The 18,585-nt window shown below is 47.8% G+C and overlaps 1 protein-coding gene across 1 annotated transcript in view; it reads right to left on the reverse strand.

The window, feature by feature from the left end:
* Sdk1 (sidekick cell adhesion molecule 1) overlaps nt 1-18,585 on the reverse strand; it is a 620,720-nt gene that overhangs the window by 201,528 nt on the left and 400,607 nt on the right. The window contains exons 14-16 of the mRNA XM_028756035.1: nt 12,538-12,685; nt 11,405-11,545; nt 3,781-3,962 (exon numbers count right to left, since the gene is read on the reverse strand). Coding sequence (XP_028611868.1) covers nt 3,781-3,962; nt 11,405-11,545; nt 12,538-12,685 — 471 coding nt within the window. The remainder of the gene's footprint in view (nt 1-3,780; nt 3,963-11,404; nt 11,546-12,537; nt 12,686-18,585) is intronic.

Below are 18,585 nucleotides of genomic sequence, written 5' to 3' on the forward strand. Positions count from 1 at the left end.
GCGCATAGCTCCAACAGCTGTAGGACACTCCAGGGACAGTAAGTGGCCTCCTAGCAGCGAAGGAAGTGTGGATCAGTTATTGCCCACAGAGCCCTCCTGTGTCTAGGATTAAGCTTCAGAGTCTGTAGTGGGGCAAGCGGAAGTCATGACCAAGAGGGGCTGTGCACTTGAATGCCTGCTCATTCCAACTCAGGGAACTAGGAAGCAATCCAAGCCCCACATCCACTATCCCCACCACCCCCACAACCCTCACCTCCCCCACTCCCCTCAGCAGCACCACTACCCCCACCACAGTGCTGAGCCTTAGTCTTCTCTGCAGGTTCATACTGCTGGAGCCAAACAGGAGCCACATTGTTACATATTGTTACTAAGTCTCCGTACCTTACAAGAACTGTATCTGTTTCCTAAGCCTAATGCATCCTGCAAACCGTGTCTTTCAGCCTATGCTGAGCTTGTAACCCATGGTGCATACATATCCCTTTACCTTGCTAAGCTCCTGCACACCTATGATGCCTCCATTCCACAGGAGGTATCTTTACACTACCCACCCCACAGGCAGCCTCCGGCCTGGGTCTCCTATTCTTCTTCCAGGTGCTAACTGCCAATTATCTCATTAGCTGTTTCCGGTCAACCCCAACCCTTCCCCATAAAAGGGACCTTAAAAGTCAGCGATGGGCTGCTTTCGGAAACCCCAGCTTAGGGGGTGGCAGTCTCCTAGCCAATCCTTTGTGAGCTTTAATTGCTTTAGTCAGACAATTGTGGAAATAATCCCCCCTCCCCCCCAGGTCTAACTATACCTAGAAACCATGTAGCCTCCAAAGGTGACCCATCACTAAAAGTCACCTCAGAAAGGGAGCAGCAGCTGCTGTCACCCCCCTCTGGCAGCCATTCCCCTGCCTCTGTAATGGTTACAGAATTGTACCCTTGCACCAGTGGAAGACCAGGCTTCCAGCCGCACCTGCACAGAGATGGCTCCCAGCTCTAAACAGGAGTTTGGATGACAAGGGATTATTCTTTTTATAATCTTTGTGTAATATGTGTGGTAGTATACATGCGTGTTTGTGTGAGTGCTGGCATGCATGCATGTGGAGGTCAGAGGGCAACCTTAGGTAGCTGTCCCTGCCTTCTTCCATCTCTGCCTCCCTGGGGCTGAGATCACAAGCACATGCCACACTACCTACTTTGTTTGTTTGTTTTTACATGAGTTTTGGAAACCAATTCAGGTCTTCATCAATGGAACTGCCTCCCCAGCCCACATGTGATCTGATTTGAAAGAATACTGTACTACCCAAATGCACACCCACATCACTTCTTACTACCCCTCTCCAGAACTTTCCAGCAAGATTACTGCTCTTTTGACTTCCATGTGGTTAGCTTCTTTTTGGCCCCCCTCTTGCCTGCATTCCCCTGATGGACTTGTCCTCGGTGCTGTCTAGCTTTTATGTCTACTTGATACATACTAGATCATTTGAGAAGAGGGACTCTCAACTGAGGGCACACCTCCACAAGATTGGCCTGTAGTGCATCTTCTTAATTAGTGATTTGTGTGGGTGGTGCCATCCATGAGGTGGTGGTTCCAGGTTCTATAAGAAAGCAGGCTGAGCAAGGCATGACTTCCTTTAGTGATGGTGACTGTAAGCAGAAATAAGCCCTCTCTTCCTGGAGTTGTTTTGGTTGTAGTTACTTTAATTGCAATAGTAGAAACCCTAACTAAGACCTAAGACTAGTTCAGCATATTCAACTTGCCACTCCCACTGAAACCTATCATGGCTCTCAAGGGCCAAGTAGACACCAGCCAACGTCTCTAACCTCAAAGTCCTTTTTAATTAGGCCTCAATTTCCCTGGCAGTACACAGAACTCAAGTGCTCTGGCAATACAATAAGCTAGTCACAGTTAATGATAAAAAGGTATATAACCCATAGCCATGTTCATAGTTTTATAAAGATTTGTTTTATTTTTAATTACATGCATTTGCACGTGAGTGGAGTGCTCACTGAGGCCATAAGAAGTCCCTAGATCCTGCGGAGCTGGAGTTACAGACAGCTTTAAGCTGTCCAACGTGGGTACTGTAGATGCCCCTAACCACTGAGCCATCTCTCCAGCCCCCATGTTAGTCATTTCAAGTGTTTCCAAGTTTATTGTTACTTTATTAAACAGACTCATTAAAGCAGGCATTTATTGTGCAGGTCGTCCACTGTTTGCCCCTTTAAATGGGTGGTCAGGAGTCCCTTGCAAACAGACAGGTCCTGCCCAGCTGTCCAGCATTTTAATATTTCTGCTACTTGCTGGGCAGGCAGCGCTGACTGGTTTTAATTTATAAAGGAGGATTTATGGACTCTTGGATGACAACCGACAGCCAATCAATAAGGGCTGATAATAACAGCATGTAATATCAAGGAACATTAGGTCTGAGGCAGGATTTGGGGAGAGAAGTGGGCAGTTAGAAACCTTATCATTTGAAAAAAGGTCATGGCCCTGGTAGCAATAAAAATGCCTAAGCAAATAAAACTGCACCTGTGGACTGAGAACCCCATCTATCCCTGTCCAAGAAAGAACGGCTTTGAGACCACGAGGGGATATTGTGTCCCCCAGTCAGGGTTGGGGTTGCCATAGACCAATGTGGACATTAAAAAAGGGCCTATTTATTACTGTTCAGGACAACAATGTCATGTGCCTGTGAATGTCATCCAGCTGCCCGGGGCTACAACTGGGGAATCTTCCAGAAAGCAGAGGAGTTATTCTTTCTTGAAAGGCTTAACTCTAAATCTTGGGTCTGAGTCTTAGCCTGTGTATGTTGAGGACATCCTGGCTTTCTGACATTCTCCCTGATTATTTATTTGAGGGGTGAGAGAGCTTTTACTGATCTTACATTGTTGGCATGTATAATATAGGAAGAAAGCACAAAACTTGTGAATTCTATTCCCAATAATCATATTGCATAAACTAAAGCAGAACTGTCAATGGCTGTTTGCTTCGGAAGGTAACCATAGTGACATGGTGAATTGGATAGGCCCCCTGACCAAAACCACAATGGCAGCCCATTTAGGAAAGTCTGAATTCCCAGAACCTCCGGAGTCCCCACATATGACGTGATAGGCTCTCTGTCCCCAGATCCCAGAGGAACACAGGCTGCAAGGAAGCTATGTGTCTCCTTAGCAGCGAGACTGCAGTTTAGGAATTGGCGAGGAGAGCAAATCCCATTGACTTCTGTACTGGTTAGATTTTCCCTTAAGGCTTGGAAACTGAATCTCCCAGAGAAGAAAACACATATCCATGTTAAACCTTCTACAAGGTTGACTGGATGATCAGAATGTCTGTGAGTTTGGAGAGTTAGAATGTTGCAAGTCCAGAGCCAAAGCATCTTAGGCTCTCTTCAGCCCTCCATTTCATCACTCCCAGCCCAGCTCCATGGACGACCTAACAAAAGACCTATAGCTTCCACCAACTCAGAGCCTAGGGATGGTATCAGACAGCCTCCGAGGCTGTGACAGCGATGGTCCTGCTTTGCTGTGAGCTTTCCACCAAGGCATCTAAACAGTGTCTTGATTTGTGACTTGCTTTGTTCTGCAAAAGCAGAGTCATCTCTTTTGGAGCAACTCAAATCTGTATTCTTTGTCTATGATCACTCATATCTGACTCCAAAATAAACAAGCTCTTACCCATTTCAAGGCGAGACCTGTGTTCTTGTAGACACTTCCCTAGAGAGTTGCACATTTCAGTCAGACCTTGCCAACTCCAGTCCCCAGTTCCCCACAGCTCCCCACCCCGTTGCAGCTCACCTCCTTGTAAGGTGTACTCGGTCACTGCCCTGCTGAAGACACCCAGGCCTGCCCCGTTGTAGGCAGCCACCTGGATCTCGTACTGTGTCCAGATGATGAGGTCGGTGACCAGGCAGTAGTTCACCTCTGGGCTGCTGATGTTCCTTTGCTGGTGTTCCCCAGGGAGGCCGGCCAGGCGGTACCTGCAGCAGAGAGGAAGCATGGGTGTGAGTACAGTAGGGACACTGCCCGCAGTGGACTGGGATCATCTTGAGTGGAAGGCAGAGGGAAGCAGGCATGAACTGGGCTTTGAGTTCAGCCCTGACCAGCGCTTGCCTTGGATAATGGCTTCATACATGCCACACTCTAATCTCATGGTGACCATAAACACGGGGCAAAGTGGAGTGGGCTTGAACCTTTGTATGGTCATGGGAAAATTCTGTTGTTTTTGTTACTGTTGCTTTGAGATAGAGCCTTACCACTGTAGCACAGCTGCCCCAGAACTTACCTTGTAGCCCAGGCTGGCCTCTGACTTGTGGTAATCTTCATATCTCAACCCTCCCCCTCCAAGTTCTGGAACTGCAAGCATGCACTGCTACACCCAGCCTGTTTTCCTTTTGAGAAAATGTAATAGAAATGCCCCCACCCCCCAAAACAGACTAGCCAAGACCATGCTTCCAACCTGCATGGTCAGGTAAGGCTCAGACTGCCGCTGCGACTGGAAGCAGGATATGGGGAGAGGGGAGGCTGCTGGAGCTCAAGTGATGGCTTCCTCCCTCCCTCTGCCCTTCCCGCCCACTTCCCTTCCTTTTGAGACAGGGTTTTGCTATGCAGCCCAGACTTAACTAGGATTCATGATCCCCCTGCCTCAGCTTCCTGAACACTTGAATTACACAGATGTGTATTATTGTGTTCTAAAAATTCTGCATTTCGGGTGTGAACTGCCAAGTGTGTACAGTGACTATGAGTCACAGCTGGTCTCCGTGAGGGGGCGGAGAGAAAGGCTGCCTCTTGAGACTGCACTGTGGGGAGAAATCAGGAAGCCAGCGGTCTGTGTGCTTCCAGCCTCTGTCCAAGTCCTCTGCTCTGTTTCCATTTAAGAACAGTCTAGATTTGTCCAGAGATATCCCAGACCTATAGTAAGTGGCTTTGAAAAGGTGTTAAAACTTCTAAAACACCTACAGGGCTAAGTATGACAAAACTGTTTTTTTTTGGGGGGGGGGGGAGGGTGCTTTGTGAGTTCCTGGGTAATGTGTCCTTCAGTGCCCTGAAGCAGAAATTTAAAGTTGTTTAAAGTCGTATTTATTAACAAGATGCTTACACAAGCCAGCTCTTAAAAACAAAACAAACAAAAAAAAAAAAACATGAATTCTGGGACTGGCTTTTGTACTGTGGGAAGGCTTCTTCCTGCATTATTTTGATTAGCAAATGTTTTTCCATGATTCCGTTTATAGAAGTTAATGTTCTGAAGTGGCTCAGTTAATTCACAGAGCTTTTTTGGATCAGTTCCCCTGGGTAAAACGAGAGACATGTACAATCATCCTGAAGCTTCTCAGAGCGTCCAGTTTATAGCCACAAACTTGCTCTTGCCTCTTGGAGATGCAGCTTTGTGTGACACCCAGAGAGAGGACAAGACTGGCAAGCATCCTCAAACAGAGAGGAGGCATTCCAGCTAACTTCTCACAGTATGCCCGAGTCACCAGGATCTGACAGAGCAGAGGGAAGGGACACAACCAGGATAGAAATTCCCAGGCCAGCAAGGTCACTGTGGTTGGGGGGGAAAAAAAAAGACCTGGAAATGCAGGTGCTTCTATATACTGTGACTTCCCTTATGGATATGCAAATGAGGCCATTCAAGTTTCTTCTTGTAGTCCAGGACTTTCTGAGGACATTCTTCCTGTCTTAGGGACCATTTGTGCTTGGTGAAGCCCACTTGGTAGGAAAAAGAAATGATGGCAGACAGCATTGAAGGCATGAAAGTCAAAGCTGGCCTTTCTCTGCATCCTCCCAAATAATTGTAATGACAACTCCTGGGAAGGCTCACTGACTGACCAGCGATTGTGGGGGAAGGTTGGAGTGTTGCAGGTCCACAGTCTAATTAAAATTAATCTTGGGCTGTCTTCCCTTGATAGCCATTCCTTACCTACTTCTACGTCTGACTTAACATCCTTGTGATTAACAAGGATGAACTGAATCAGCTTAGCAGACCACTAGCTCTACCAACCAAAAGGCTGTTCGTGCCATTAGCTAGCATCTGAGGGCAATAGCTGAGGCGGCTCCCTGCCCCCAGCCCCGCTTTGCCCATTTACCTGATTTCTACCTCTGTATCCGAAAAGTGCTTTGATTTATGACTTTCTTTGTTCCTTGACTACAAAACTTCAAAGGAGCCATAATCATGTTAGAACTTAGAATTTGAGGTGACCTAGGTCTGTGTCCCTGGACCGTGGTCACTTAGATTTGATTCTAGAGTAAGCTCCCTTACCCATTTGAGGTGGAGCTGTGTTTTGAGGTAGATAAACTCTTCTGTTTAAATCTTGATTCCTCCCTGGTAGGTTGGATGGGAGCAGTCTGATCTAATCAGTAGATTTGTAATTGATTCAGGGGTCAGCAGGAACCAGCTAGAGAAGGCAGGTCACTATGGCCAAACCTTTAAAATGTATACTTTATGCCTGGTTCCTTTCATAGTCTTTCTGTAGGCCTTTCCTCTCTAACTGTCACCACAAGCCCAGAAATAACAGTGAAGTGACTATGGACAGCACCCTTGGAAACCATAGGGCAAAATGAACCCCTCAGAGGCAGGCTAGAAATGCAGGCGCTTCATTAGGGACCTAAGAAGGGAAAGACATTCCTCTCCTTGGGATCCAGGTTGTGTTACCTGCTTACTGAGCATCTAGAAACATCAGCAGATAACGCTCAAAGTACCTAGGGATAGATTTCAGACAAGAATGTTAAATCAACAAGCCAAGGGTATGTGTGGCTCATGATAGGAAGCTTGCTTGCAAGCTGGAGCCCTTGGTTCTGCCCCAGTGTCTGGTACACTGGATAAACTGGTGCCAGTTTGTAATCCTAGCACTTGGAAGGTGGAGGCAGGAAGATCGGAAGATGAAAGTCATCTTTGGCTACATAAGAAGTTTGGGACTAGCCTGGGGTACGTGAGCTTCTGCCTCAAAACCAATCGACCAAACAAAGCAGGAAAAGACTGCAAACAGTCAAAATGCTTGCAGCCCTAATTGCCAATGTCTTAGTCCTTATCTCTTTAATCTGAGCAGTCCACAAAATCTGCTTAGGATTGTAGTAACAAGAGGAAATGGTTGACTTGAAACTGAGGCCTTGCATATCTTTCTTTAAATCTCATCAAAATGTATCCTGTAACAAACAGAACCTAGAAAGCCCCATGGACATGCATATCCACCATAAGGACATCTTGCTGCCACTCTCAAGAAAGCTGCACCTAAGGGATCATCCACCATCTTTTCCCTGTATGACTGTCAAAACGTGCCCCCTTTAAGATAAGGGTAAGGTTTATTATTGTTGCTATTTGTGTGTGTACCGTATATATGTGTTCGTGTGTGTGTGTGTGTGTGTGTGTGTGTGTAGATGTGCATGTGGATGCATGTGTTATCTATGTATCAATGCATTTGGAGGCCAGAGGTCAACAGCAGCCATCTTCTCTTTCATAGGGGTCTCTCACTGAACCTAGAGCTCACCCATTGGGCTAGGTGGGCTGATAAATGAACTTCAGAGGTTCCCCTGTCGGGCCCCTACCCCTAGGCCAGCCCTGGGGGTGACTGACATGTGATACTACACCCAGCTTTTTATGAGGATGCATGCCCCTCCTGTCTGCACAGCCAGCCCTCTTAACACCACCACCCCCCTCAAGCCATCTCTCTCCAGGCCCAAGTAGGTGTTTCTTTACAGACTTCTAGAAGAAATTGCAAAACAACCTTTGCAAAGGGCTGGCCCCAGGGAGTCCTTAACTACCCAATACACTTTCCAAGGAAAAGTTATGCAATTAGTATTGGGGGACACAAGCTGAAGTCCTTGTTTAGAACAAAGTCTGTCCCAGCTACACAGTCTCCTCAGACACTCAATGAGCGATCTCTAGGATTCACTTTTTGAAAACAGTACAGGCAGGGAGGTCCACTCTGGCCCAGGCTCTAGGTACCCTGGTGATGTACACTGGATGTCTGAGGAGGTCAAGGTGAGGGAGGAGCGCTCAAAACATCCTCCCTCCTTTCTAGGAGGATCTGTTACCCTGGAGACCAGCTGAGCCAGAACAGATGAGCTTTTATCCAGAAATAAACAGGAGAGCACTTTTTTTTTTAAAGAACATAACCCCGAGCGCCTCTCGGAGAAACACGCTGCCTATTATTATAAATATTTTATCACTGCAAGAGCATCCTAACTACTTCTTTCGGTGTGAGCCACCAAGGTGATTTATTTTCCATTTGCTCCCATGCGTTGTGTGTTGGATCTGACACAGAGCCCGTGCCCTGGAGGGTTCTTGCTTGCAAACAACGATATGCAAGCTGGAGCCTTGTTCAGAAATGTTTGCAGGCAGATGCATTTCGGTACGGGTCTTTAACTTCCACACACTTTGATATTTAAGGCCTGGGGTGGTGTGCCCTCATTTTTTGAGGGCTTTCTTGGATTTTAGCTGTCAGCAGCACAGATGGCCTTTCCCCTACTCCACTCCAACAGCACTGTCACCAAGGATCCTTTAAGAACAGTAATCCCGCAAAATAGAGATGCGCAGTCTACCGTGAGGCCTCATACCATCAGACAGTTTTATTATTAGGCTCTGTGCCCCAAGCGTGTTCAATGGGATAAACATCACAGCCCCTACTTGACAGGCTCAGCCTCGGGAAACTTCCTTCTGCTGCTGAGAAAGGTGGTGGCTGCAGAGAGGGCAAGCTAATTATTTTCATTAGTTGATGGCTGTGGACACGAGGGATGGGTAAAGTTGGAGGGAATCATCCATGAGCCACAGGAACCGTTAGTGGGAGGCAGCAGGAGGATGGGCTGGAAGGTCAGGCCACTGGCAACTGCCACCAGCTGAAACAGAGGCCAGGGCCACTGCTGCAGGATAACACTGCTGTGGCTCTCTGACCTTTTGTCATGGAGGGTGACAGCTGTGAGGAGAGACACAGGAACCGTGGGCACTGACTTTATATTGGTCCTTTAAGCCCCATTAGACAGACAAGGCTGGGCGTCTGGTAAAGATGAAGGGTTAGAGGGAACCTTTGGGACAGCAGAGAACTGGCTGTGATCTGCAGCTCTTGCTCAGAGCAAGGGATTTTGGGTAAAGGAGACTTCTCTCCAGCTATCGTTTCTATTTCAGGTTCTCCCACCATACTTAGAAGTCTAGCCTCCCTACTCGCGCCACGGTTAACTGAACAGTGGGTGACTAAAGTCCTATGTCCTTCACAGGTAAAGCAAATAGAGCCAAAGGACCAACGTGTCCCAGCTGGGTGTGGTGACACACTCCTGTCATTCCAGCCCTTGGGAGGTGGAAGTAAGAGATCAGGAGTAGAAGGTTATCCTAGGCTACATTGTTAGTTGGAGGCCAACCTGGGCTACATGACACAGAAAAATACATAAACTAGGGCCAGAAGAATAGTAACAGGGACAGGCCCTTGCTGCAAGGCTGATGGGCTTTGGTCTCTGGGACCTACACAGTGGAAGACCAGGAATGACTCTCACAAATTGTTGTCTGATGCACCTCCATTCATTAAATAGTCAATATGTAATAAACCTACAAATAATAAAGGGAAGAAAGAAGGAGACCTCAGAGGGTACCTTGTCTCTAAGAGTTACTAGAAAAAGTCCACATCTCTCTCAAAAATACCTGTTTAGAACAATGCTTCTCGACTTTCCTCATGCTGTGACCCTTTAATACAGTTCCTCATGCTGTGGTGACCCCCAAACGTAAAGTTATTTTCGTTGCTACTTCCTAATTGTAATTTTGCTACTGTTATGCATCATAATGTAAATACCTGTGTTTTCTGATGGTACTAGATGACTCCTGTTTTATTATTAGGCTCTGTGTCCCAAGTGTGTTCAGTGGGACAAACATCACAGCCCCTACTTGACAGGCTCAGTCTTGGGAAACTTCCTTCTGCTGCTGAGAAAGGCAGTGGTTGCAGAGAGGGCAGGCTAACTATTTTGATTAGTTGGTGGCTGTGGCCACGAGGCATGGCTAAAGTTGGAATGAAAGTCCATCAACCCCCATAGGGGCTGTGACCCACAGGTTGAGAACTGCTGGTTTAGAGGCATTTACAGTGGTGGAAGCCACCTGTAAGTACAGTGCTTGGGACCTGGAGGCAGAAGGACAAGATATTCAAGAACGTCTTCAGCTACACTAACAAGTTCTAGGCTAGCCTGGGCTACAGGAGACCTTTCTCAAACAAAAATGCGAGAACACAATAAAGAACGCATTCACAGCTTTCTTCCTAGGAGACCCACTTGTCCAGTGAAGGCCTCTGTTGATTAAGCACTCACGAACCCCAGTTCCGCTGTGAACCAGGGGAGGCATATGTGTGTGTGTGTGTGTGTGTGTATGTGTGTGTGTGGGGGTAATGGACCCATTCCTGCCTCAGTGAAGCAGATAAAATTAACAAACAGCAGTACAAACTGTGAGACGAGACACTGATTATCCTTGAATTCAAATGGATTGTTTTTCTCTTAATTTGTCCCAACAAAAGCTCTGCAGTGATAACATTGGTGGCAGGTCAGGTGAAGGAGGACCTCTCAGATGTGCTTTCAATATACCCAGAAGCCCAAAGTCCCTGCTACTGCTGGGCTAGCAACCTGCCCTCCCGTTGGCAACCTCTGGCTGGCACACCTGTCCACCTATCATGGCCTATACTTCAAAAATACAACGCTTTCATTCCCAACACCTAAACATTGCCAAGTTGTGAGTATGTATATGTATACTCACCTATATACAGATGTATATACAAATTTCTTTGGGAACGCTGGAAAGACAGCTTCACAGTTACAGCTCTTGCTGTGGACCTGAGTTTAGTTAGTTCCCAGCTCACAGCTGCTTGCAACTCAAGTTCTAGGACAGCAATCTCTTTGTAATTTTTGCAAAATTAGAGCCATGAAGTAGCAACAAAATTAATTTTATGTTTGGGGGTACCTACAACATGAAGAACTGTACTGAAGGATTGCAGCATTAGGAAGGTTGAGAACCACTGGGCTAGCGCATTTGACACCCTCTGCTGGCCTCCTTGGGTATTGCACTTAGGTACACATACCCACACATATACACACAATCAAATTTTTTTTCTTTGATATGTCAGAAGACCTGGCAAAACGGAGCAACAAGCTAGCATAGTGACTGTAGGTTAATAGCTACATCAAATTAATCAGTACTCAGTATGCTTATGAATATACACATCCTCCGATGAAGGCTTCACCAGGAAGAGAGCATCTGCTATCTTTCCCATAATGCTCCCTTTATTTTTCAGTTCAGTGCAACCTCTGACACTAGTCTGTGTGGCCTCAGAAGGTGACCATACCCAGAAAGCCTCCACAAAGGCAGCCATTAGCTTTGAACTCTGCTTTGCTGCAGTCTGCATCCCTCCCTAGAGTCTGAACAGCTCATGGGACAGCCTGAAGGCCTGTCCTAGGTACTTGCCTGAGGATATAGCCCCGGAGTACCCCGTTGTGCTCTGTTTCAGGTGGTGGCTGCCACTGTACCATGATGGACTGGTTGGTTCTCCCACTGGCCACAATGTTTTTGGGGGGAGCACTTGGTGGTTCTTCAGGTAACATCAATCTAAAGATGAAAATATATCAGAGAGAGAAGTAAGGGACAGCAGCAAGGTGCCCAGCCCAGAACCCTTCTGAGGAGAAAACCAGCCCAAAGCATGTAGCTGATCCCACTGAGGCTGTGTGTGCATGAAGCATGGCAGTCAACATGGCAGCATCACAGCCGGGGGCAATGGCAGATGTATGGCAAATGTCACTCAGCTACCATTCTGATTAGTTCTGCCAACTTGGCAGAACCTAGAATCACCTGCGAAGAGAGTCTCCATGAGGAATTACCTACATTAGGTTGTTCTGTAGGTACATCTGTGGGGGATTATCTTAAATAGGTTGATTGACATGGGAAGACCCAGCCCACTGTGGGCAGTATCATTCCCTAGGAAAGAGATACTGACCTGGGGAAATCTAAATGAGCACAAGCAACCAAGCATTTATTTGTCATTTCCCTCTGCTCTTGACCATTGGTATGCTATGACCAGCTACTTGAGTTCCTGTCTCAACCGCTCTGACTTGACTGACAGTAACCTGGAACTGTAGGCTGAAATAGATCCTTCTTCCCCTACATTGCCCTTATCAGGGTATTTTATCACAGCAACAGAAATGACACTAGGACAGACATGAAGCCCTGGGTTCCACCCCCAGCACTATATAATTTGGGTGTGGTGTTCGCATCTGTAATCTCAGCGCTCTGTTTTGGTAGAGGGAGGAGGGTCATCCTCAGCTACATAGTGAATTCCAGGCCAGCCAAGACTACGTGAGACCCTGCCTCCCCACCCCCACCCCTGCCTCAGGAAGGCTGGCTGTCAGAAGTGACCTGTGAAGGCACAGAGCACCATGGGTAATGACAGCTGCCTCCAAGCAGGTAAAAGGGAAGTACAGTTAGCTTAATACATGCCAGGGTTTGCCGTGCTCAGGTTTCTGCCGGAACCCCTAGGGCTGGCGGATCATCTACGGTTGGGACCCACCCCACCCTCGCTCTGGGTGGCGGGCAGGCTCACTCACCTGCTGGTCTCTGTGCTGTACTGCCCCTTGCCCACTTGGTTCACAGCACACACCCTGAACTGATAGGTCCGGGCTGGAGTCAAGCCACTCACAGTGACGCCTGTCATCTCCGGGCCAACATTTGACAGATGCACTTTCCATGGAGAGTCTACAAGAATGCACAGAGCGAGTCAGACACACGCGAGCATGCATCTCCACAGTGACTGGACCAGAATGATCCTGTTTGCTTTCCCAGACAGTTCTAGGAGAGGCAGCGGCTAGCCCACCTCATGCCCCACGAATGCACAATCCAAGGCTCTCCACTGTGTGGCTAGCAAGATGGGTGAAGTTCAGGAGTCTCTCCCCAAACCTGGCACAGAACCTCCTGTTATTCCTACAGCGACTCCAGGAAAGACCCCTCCACTGGTCCTGAGTAAGAAAGTGTGTGTGCCTGCTTCCTTCCTCCCTCCCTCCCTCCTTCCCTCCCTCCCTCCCTCCTTCTCTCCCTCCCTCCCTCCTTCTCTCCCTCCCTCTCTCCTTCTCTCCCTCCCTCTCTCCTTCTCTCCCTCTCTCCCTCCTTCCCTCCCTCCCTCCCTCCCTCCCTCCCTTCTTCCTTTCTTCCCTCCTTTTCTTTCTTGCTTGCCCTGTGTATGTGCTTCTATGCACACAGGTGATGTTGTACAAGCATGTGTATAGTCATGCATGTGGAGGCCAGGGATCAGCCTTGGGGTCATTATTTGAGAGAGGCTCCCTCACTAGTGTGAAGATCCTTCACTCAGCTAGGTTGCCTGGCCAACAAGCTCCAGGGAGCCTCCTGTCTCTGACTCCCCACCACTGGGATGACAAGCCCACACCATCACACCAGACAATTTTAGATAGATTCTGGGGAATTAAATTTGGGTCTTCACCACTTTACTGACTGAGCTGTCCTCTCAACCAAAATAAACTTTTTTTCCTTCTTCTTCAACCTATGTATGGCACTTCAAGAGAAGGAAGAAAAATCTTAATTCCTGGGCTCTGTATAAAGTGGGGGAAGTTGTCTCTGGGCTCACCATCAGGCAGGTCAAAGATCTGTCTCCAGGAAAAGGATGCTGCACACAACGGGGAATGACAAATATGCACTATAGTCATTAACATTTTAATAAGGAAATTACTGTGATAAATACGGACGGGCTAGGCATTTCGCAACCCATCTGCAGAGTGCCAGCCTGCTTTTCTCACGCCCCTGAGCTGAGCTGGCTGGGGAAAGACAGAATCCATAGCAAGGACTGTGTAGCTCTTGGAAGTGGGTTTCCTGCAGGTGTGAAAGGATGCCTTTGTCAGCAGAATGGGCTGTTGCCTGTAAGGAAGGCTTGGGAATGTTCTGGCAGGACTGCTGCTATTGTATGCTTTCTCATGGAGTTTAAATGTGCCTCTCAGCCCAGCCAAGGGTGACCTGGCTGTGCCTATGAGCATCTGCTGGGGGTTCCTACTCCAAACACATAGGTTTCTGGCAGGCTCTCCTGGAAACCAATCCACTGTTTCCGTCCCTCTGGGGCAGTGTTACTAGCAATCCTCTTTTGCCCACACTAAAAATGGTCAGAGAGAGATGCTGTGTGGTTCCAGTGGGCTATGTTCTGCTCAGTCCATGGACAACAAACATCAGCCACACGTGAGCACCACCCATAAAAATCAGTCGCTTCTGCAGAAAGCTGATGGCAGACTTGGAGGTCATGGCATGCACCAGGGGTTCATGGGAAATGTACCTGCCACTTCAGCTACTTACAGGTCACTGCAAAGTGGCCTTATACTGCTCCAAAACAGAACCCAGACTCCCCAAAGGCAACAAAAGGGATGCCTAGCCCCCAGTCAGAATTTGTTAGCTGAGATTCCTTAACACAAAAGTCAAGCTGCCCCAAACATGGTGTCAGTTGGGCTATAAAGATGGAATTTTTTTGTTTTAAATTATTGTAGACAAAGCTGTTTCCAAGCATAGCTTTCTGGGAATACAGTTTTCGCTACCAGCTGGGCCATGTTATTATATTCCTGGCTTTTGATTTTTGGTGATTCGGGTAATTAGCTGTTGACAAGGATTCCTTTATGCTTCATTTAAAAGCACAGTGTTGGGCTGAGTGGGGAAGAGGGCTTGCTCTGCAAGCAAGAGGACTTGGGTTTGAAACCCCAGTACCCACGTAAAAGGCTAGGCATGGCGGTGTGTGCCTGAAACCCCAGCACCAGACAGGCAGATCCTGAGAACTTGCTGGCCAGTCTAGATGGTCAGCAAGATGGTGAGCTTCAGCCCAGTAACAGACCCTGTCCTGAGGCAATAAAGTCGACAGCAAGAAAAGACGCCTGGCATCACACTTTTGCCTGCTCATGTATGGGTACAGGCATCCTTATATGTATGTACCATATACACACATGCACACACACTCAGAGAACCCCACAATATGTACACCCTTAATTAGCAATGAAGAAGCCTCTCCCTCTGAGCCTCTATCACTATCATACAGCCCACAAAGGCTGGAAATTTTCAGCAGAGTCCATCACAAGGGTCTCTGACAATTCAGAAGGTCAGTGAAGTGTCCCCCCGACACTGAGGAACTGGACTGGGCTGGTAGGAGCAGAGCCTCCTTTGGTCAAGGTTAACATTTACAGAATTAGTTTCATTCCAAAGCTAGCTGGTGTGAGATAGGAAGAACCTGAACAGCCACATTTGCCGAGAACTCTTCACTTAGAGTTCTTAGAGTTCACTCAGTTTCCTTTGAACTTCTGTAAAATTGAGAGACCATCAAGATCACAAGGATCTGTCACCTCACATCTATCGTGAAACCAGACATCAAGCAAACAAACAGAGAATAACAGGGGTCACGCACTGTGCCGCCTACTTCCTTTCAGAACCCTGGAGGTACAGCTCTCAGGCAGCCCATCCCAGCCTTCTCTTCAGCTGTCTGTCAGTGAGAAGCTACTCTGCTTAGGGTCCCTGCGTGAGCATCATCATTACAGGGAGGGACAAAATTGGAAGGACGAGGCTGCCAGTTGGTTGACTAAATTCATCAGAGCAAGGGAAGGACAGAGAAGGCTTAGGATGGGAAGTTGCCTGTTGGGCTTTCAATCTGGTATGTCCCCCTCAAACCTCATGTTGAGGTTGAATTCCCTGTTGTGATGGCTAGTGTTAATTGGCAACTTGACAGAATCTGGAATCATCTGTGAGACAGGCCTCTGGGTATGCCTTCAGGATTATATAGATTATATTAACTGAGGTGGGAGGACCTGCCCACCGTGGGTGGCACCATTCCCTAGTTGGGATCCTTGACTTGTATAAGTGGAGAAAAGGCTGAGCAGAAGCATGGATTCACCGTTCTCTGCTTCCCAACTCTGGATGTGATGACACCATCTGCTTCCAGCTCCTGCCACCTTGATTTCCCTGCCATGATGGACTGTACACTTGAACTATGAGCCAGAATAAACCTTTTACTTCTGAGGTTGCTTTTGCTGGGGTATTTCTCACAGCAACAAGAGAAGAAGGTAGGATGCCAGGCATGTTGTTGACATGTAGTGCTTTGGGGAGGAATAGGAACCTTTAAGAGTGGGGCTAGGAGCTTGCCTACACTTATGAAACCTGGGTTCAATCCTTAGCACACAAACAAACAAGACAAAGACAATAAACAATCAACCAAACAAAAAAGGTTCAGTGCCTTTCTTGTAGGAACAAGCTTTCTCGGTTGTGGAGCTGGTTTCTAAGTGCACCTGGCACTCTCCTTGGCTGCCTCTTATGTACCTGCCTTTCTCCTACTCCTCTACTGTGTGTGACATAACCTCCCCTCTTTACATATTAACCAGCCTCAAGTATTCTACTGCAGCAACGCACATCTACCCTAGGACACTGCTGCTCCTGTATCAGTGTCACACCAGTGACCAGCTCTTAACTGCCCATAACCTAAGGCAGCCTGCTGCTCGGTTTGATCTGACGAAGAGTCTGTTCTCTGTGTCTCAGGTCCTCTCAGTGCCCCAGGCTCATCTACAGGTTTGTTTGCTTGTTCATTTATTTTTCCATCCCTTCTAGAAGGTAAGAGATCTGGTGGGTAGAGAAATTAAACTGTAAAACTGATCAAAATGAGCCCAGCCCATCTCACTGGCACCCTAATTTGTACCCTTCTCCTCCCCCCCAGAATAGTAGTCTGGGAAGTTATTTATTCATTCACAAACTTGGAGGATCGTCAGGATTTAAGTACTGCAGCACATCTGGATCCGACAGTCAACAGGCAAAATCTTTTGAGAAGATGCTCCCCCAAGTCAGTTCTTACAAGACTACCAGTGAGGTTCCTCCTGGGGGCTGAAGAGCCAGAGATCTGAAGGGGCCTGACACACTTGCATCCTGCTGCCTCCGGCTGCCTCTTTCCTCCCCTTCTCGTGCTGCTCTTGTGCCTGATTTGGTAACTGTTACTCGACTCTGAAGGGCTGAGAATCTCAAGACTTGATCACTCTTTTCTGCGGGTGGGCTCAGATGACTATTGGGTTTATTGTTTCTTTTTCTCATGTGTGGTATGCACAGATGTCCTTTGCCCCCCCATGCCTGTATACGCAGGCACCGAGGCACAGGCATGCACACATATAGTAATATATGCACAAATGCATGGACGGAACGTGACCCAAATCCAGCCTCCAGGAGTTAAAGGAAGATGCAGGGATGGATTCAGCAACACTGTGGCCCAAATCCAGGGAACTGGATGTCCTCAGAGTAGATACCACAGCCCCTGATCAGGCAAAGAGAGAGGCTGGTGGGGGATCTGTTGGTTAGGATGAAACAATAGGGGTTAGAGTGATGGTTTAGAGGGTGGAGTAATTGAGTTTGGATCTGTAGTGCACACCTAAAAAACCAGGTATACTTCCATCACTGGGAAGGGAGGAGACAAGGGAGGGTCTGTAGGTTTAACTAGCCAGCAAGCCTGGGTCAGTCAGTGAGTACCAGATGCACTGAGGAACCTTGCTTCAAAAACCAAGGTGGAGAGAGATGGAAGAAGACACTTGACATTGACCTTGGCTTCCAGATGCACACCTGTACACACACACCTGTACATACACACCTGCATACCTGCACATACACACACCTGCATGCACTGAGACACGCGCACAGCCCATACACAAACAGAAAACAAATCTGCCCCCCCCCACAATACTGAGCTCAGTGGCATAATTAAAGATTAAATCGATTATTTTCTAGTTTTAATGTCTCTGCCTCGATGCACGTGTCTGTACTCTGAAGTTCATGACACTCAAGCACTGCATGTTGACACTAACAGTTCCTCACCAGGTGAGGGAATAGCTGGCCTTAATGAAACGGAGGTGGGGGGGGGGAGGCAACTGAAGCCAAGCTAGTGTCTCCCCAACTGCTACTGTCATAGAGTGCTAGCGTGCCCTGGTGAAACCAGCCACGTCTCTTTGTTGCCCAGTCATGGAAACTAGAGGAGCTGCTGAGATGGCCAAGATGCTGAGGCATTCTCCTGTGCCCACAAAGATCCCAGCTGTGTCATGGAGAAGAGGTGTCACATAAATCAGAGACCCCTCCCACTACACCCAGGCTGTCTTTGCAGATGTTGCATTTCCTTGGGATCAGGCTGCATACTGGAGCCAGGTACAGCTGAGAGCTGAACCCAAGCACAGCTAAGCTGAGATTGCCAGAGCTTAAAGGGCTTAGCCAAGGGAGTCAGGAAAGACGTAGCCCAGTCAGGAAAGTGCTTGCCTGGGAAGCATGAGGGTCTGAGTTCAACCTCCGGGACCAACATTTCTTTGTTTGATTTTTGAGGCTCAGGCATGGTAGCACACACCTGTAACCCTAGTGCTAGGGAGATAAGATAGGAAGTAACTTGGGTTCACAAGTCAGTCAGCTGGACAAGCCTCATGGGTAGGCTGTAGGTTCCAGGAAAGACCTTGTCTCAAAAGAACAATGTGTGTGGGAATTGAGAACAAAACCTGAGATTGTCCTTTGGCGTCTATACACATGAACAGGGTCTCACACACATGAACATATGCACGTGTATATACACATACACACAGATACACATACAGAGAGATACACACAGAGTCACA

This window comes from Grammomys surdaster, unplaced genomic scaffold (assembly GCF_004785775.1).
Source record: "Grammomys surdaster isolate TR1022 unplaced genomic scaffold, NIH_TR_1.0 126109, whole genome shotgun sequence".
Taxonomy (NCBI): domain Eukaryota; kingdom Metazoa; phylum Chordata; class Mammalia; order Rodentia; family Muridae; genus Grammomys; species Grammomys surdaster.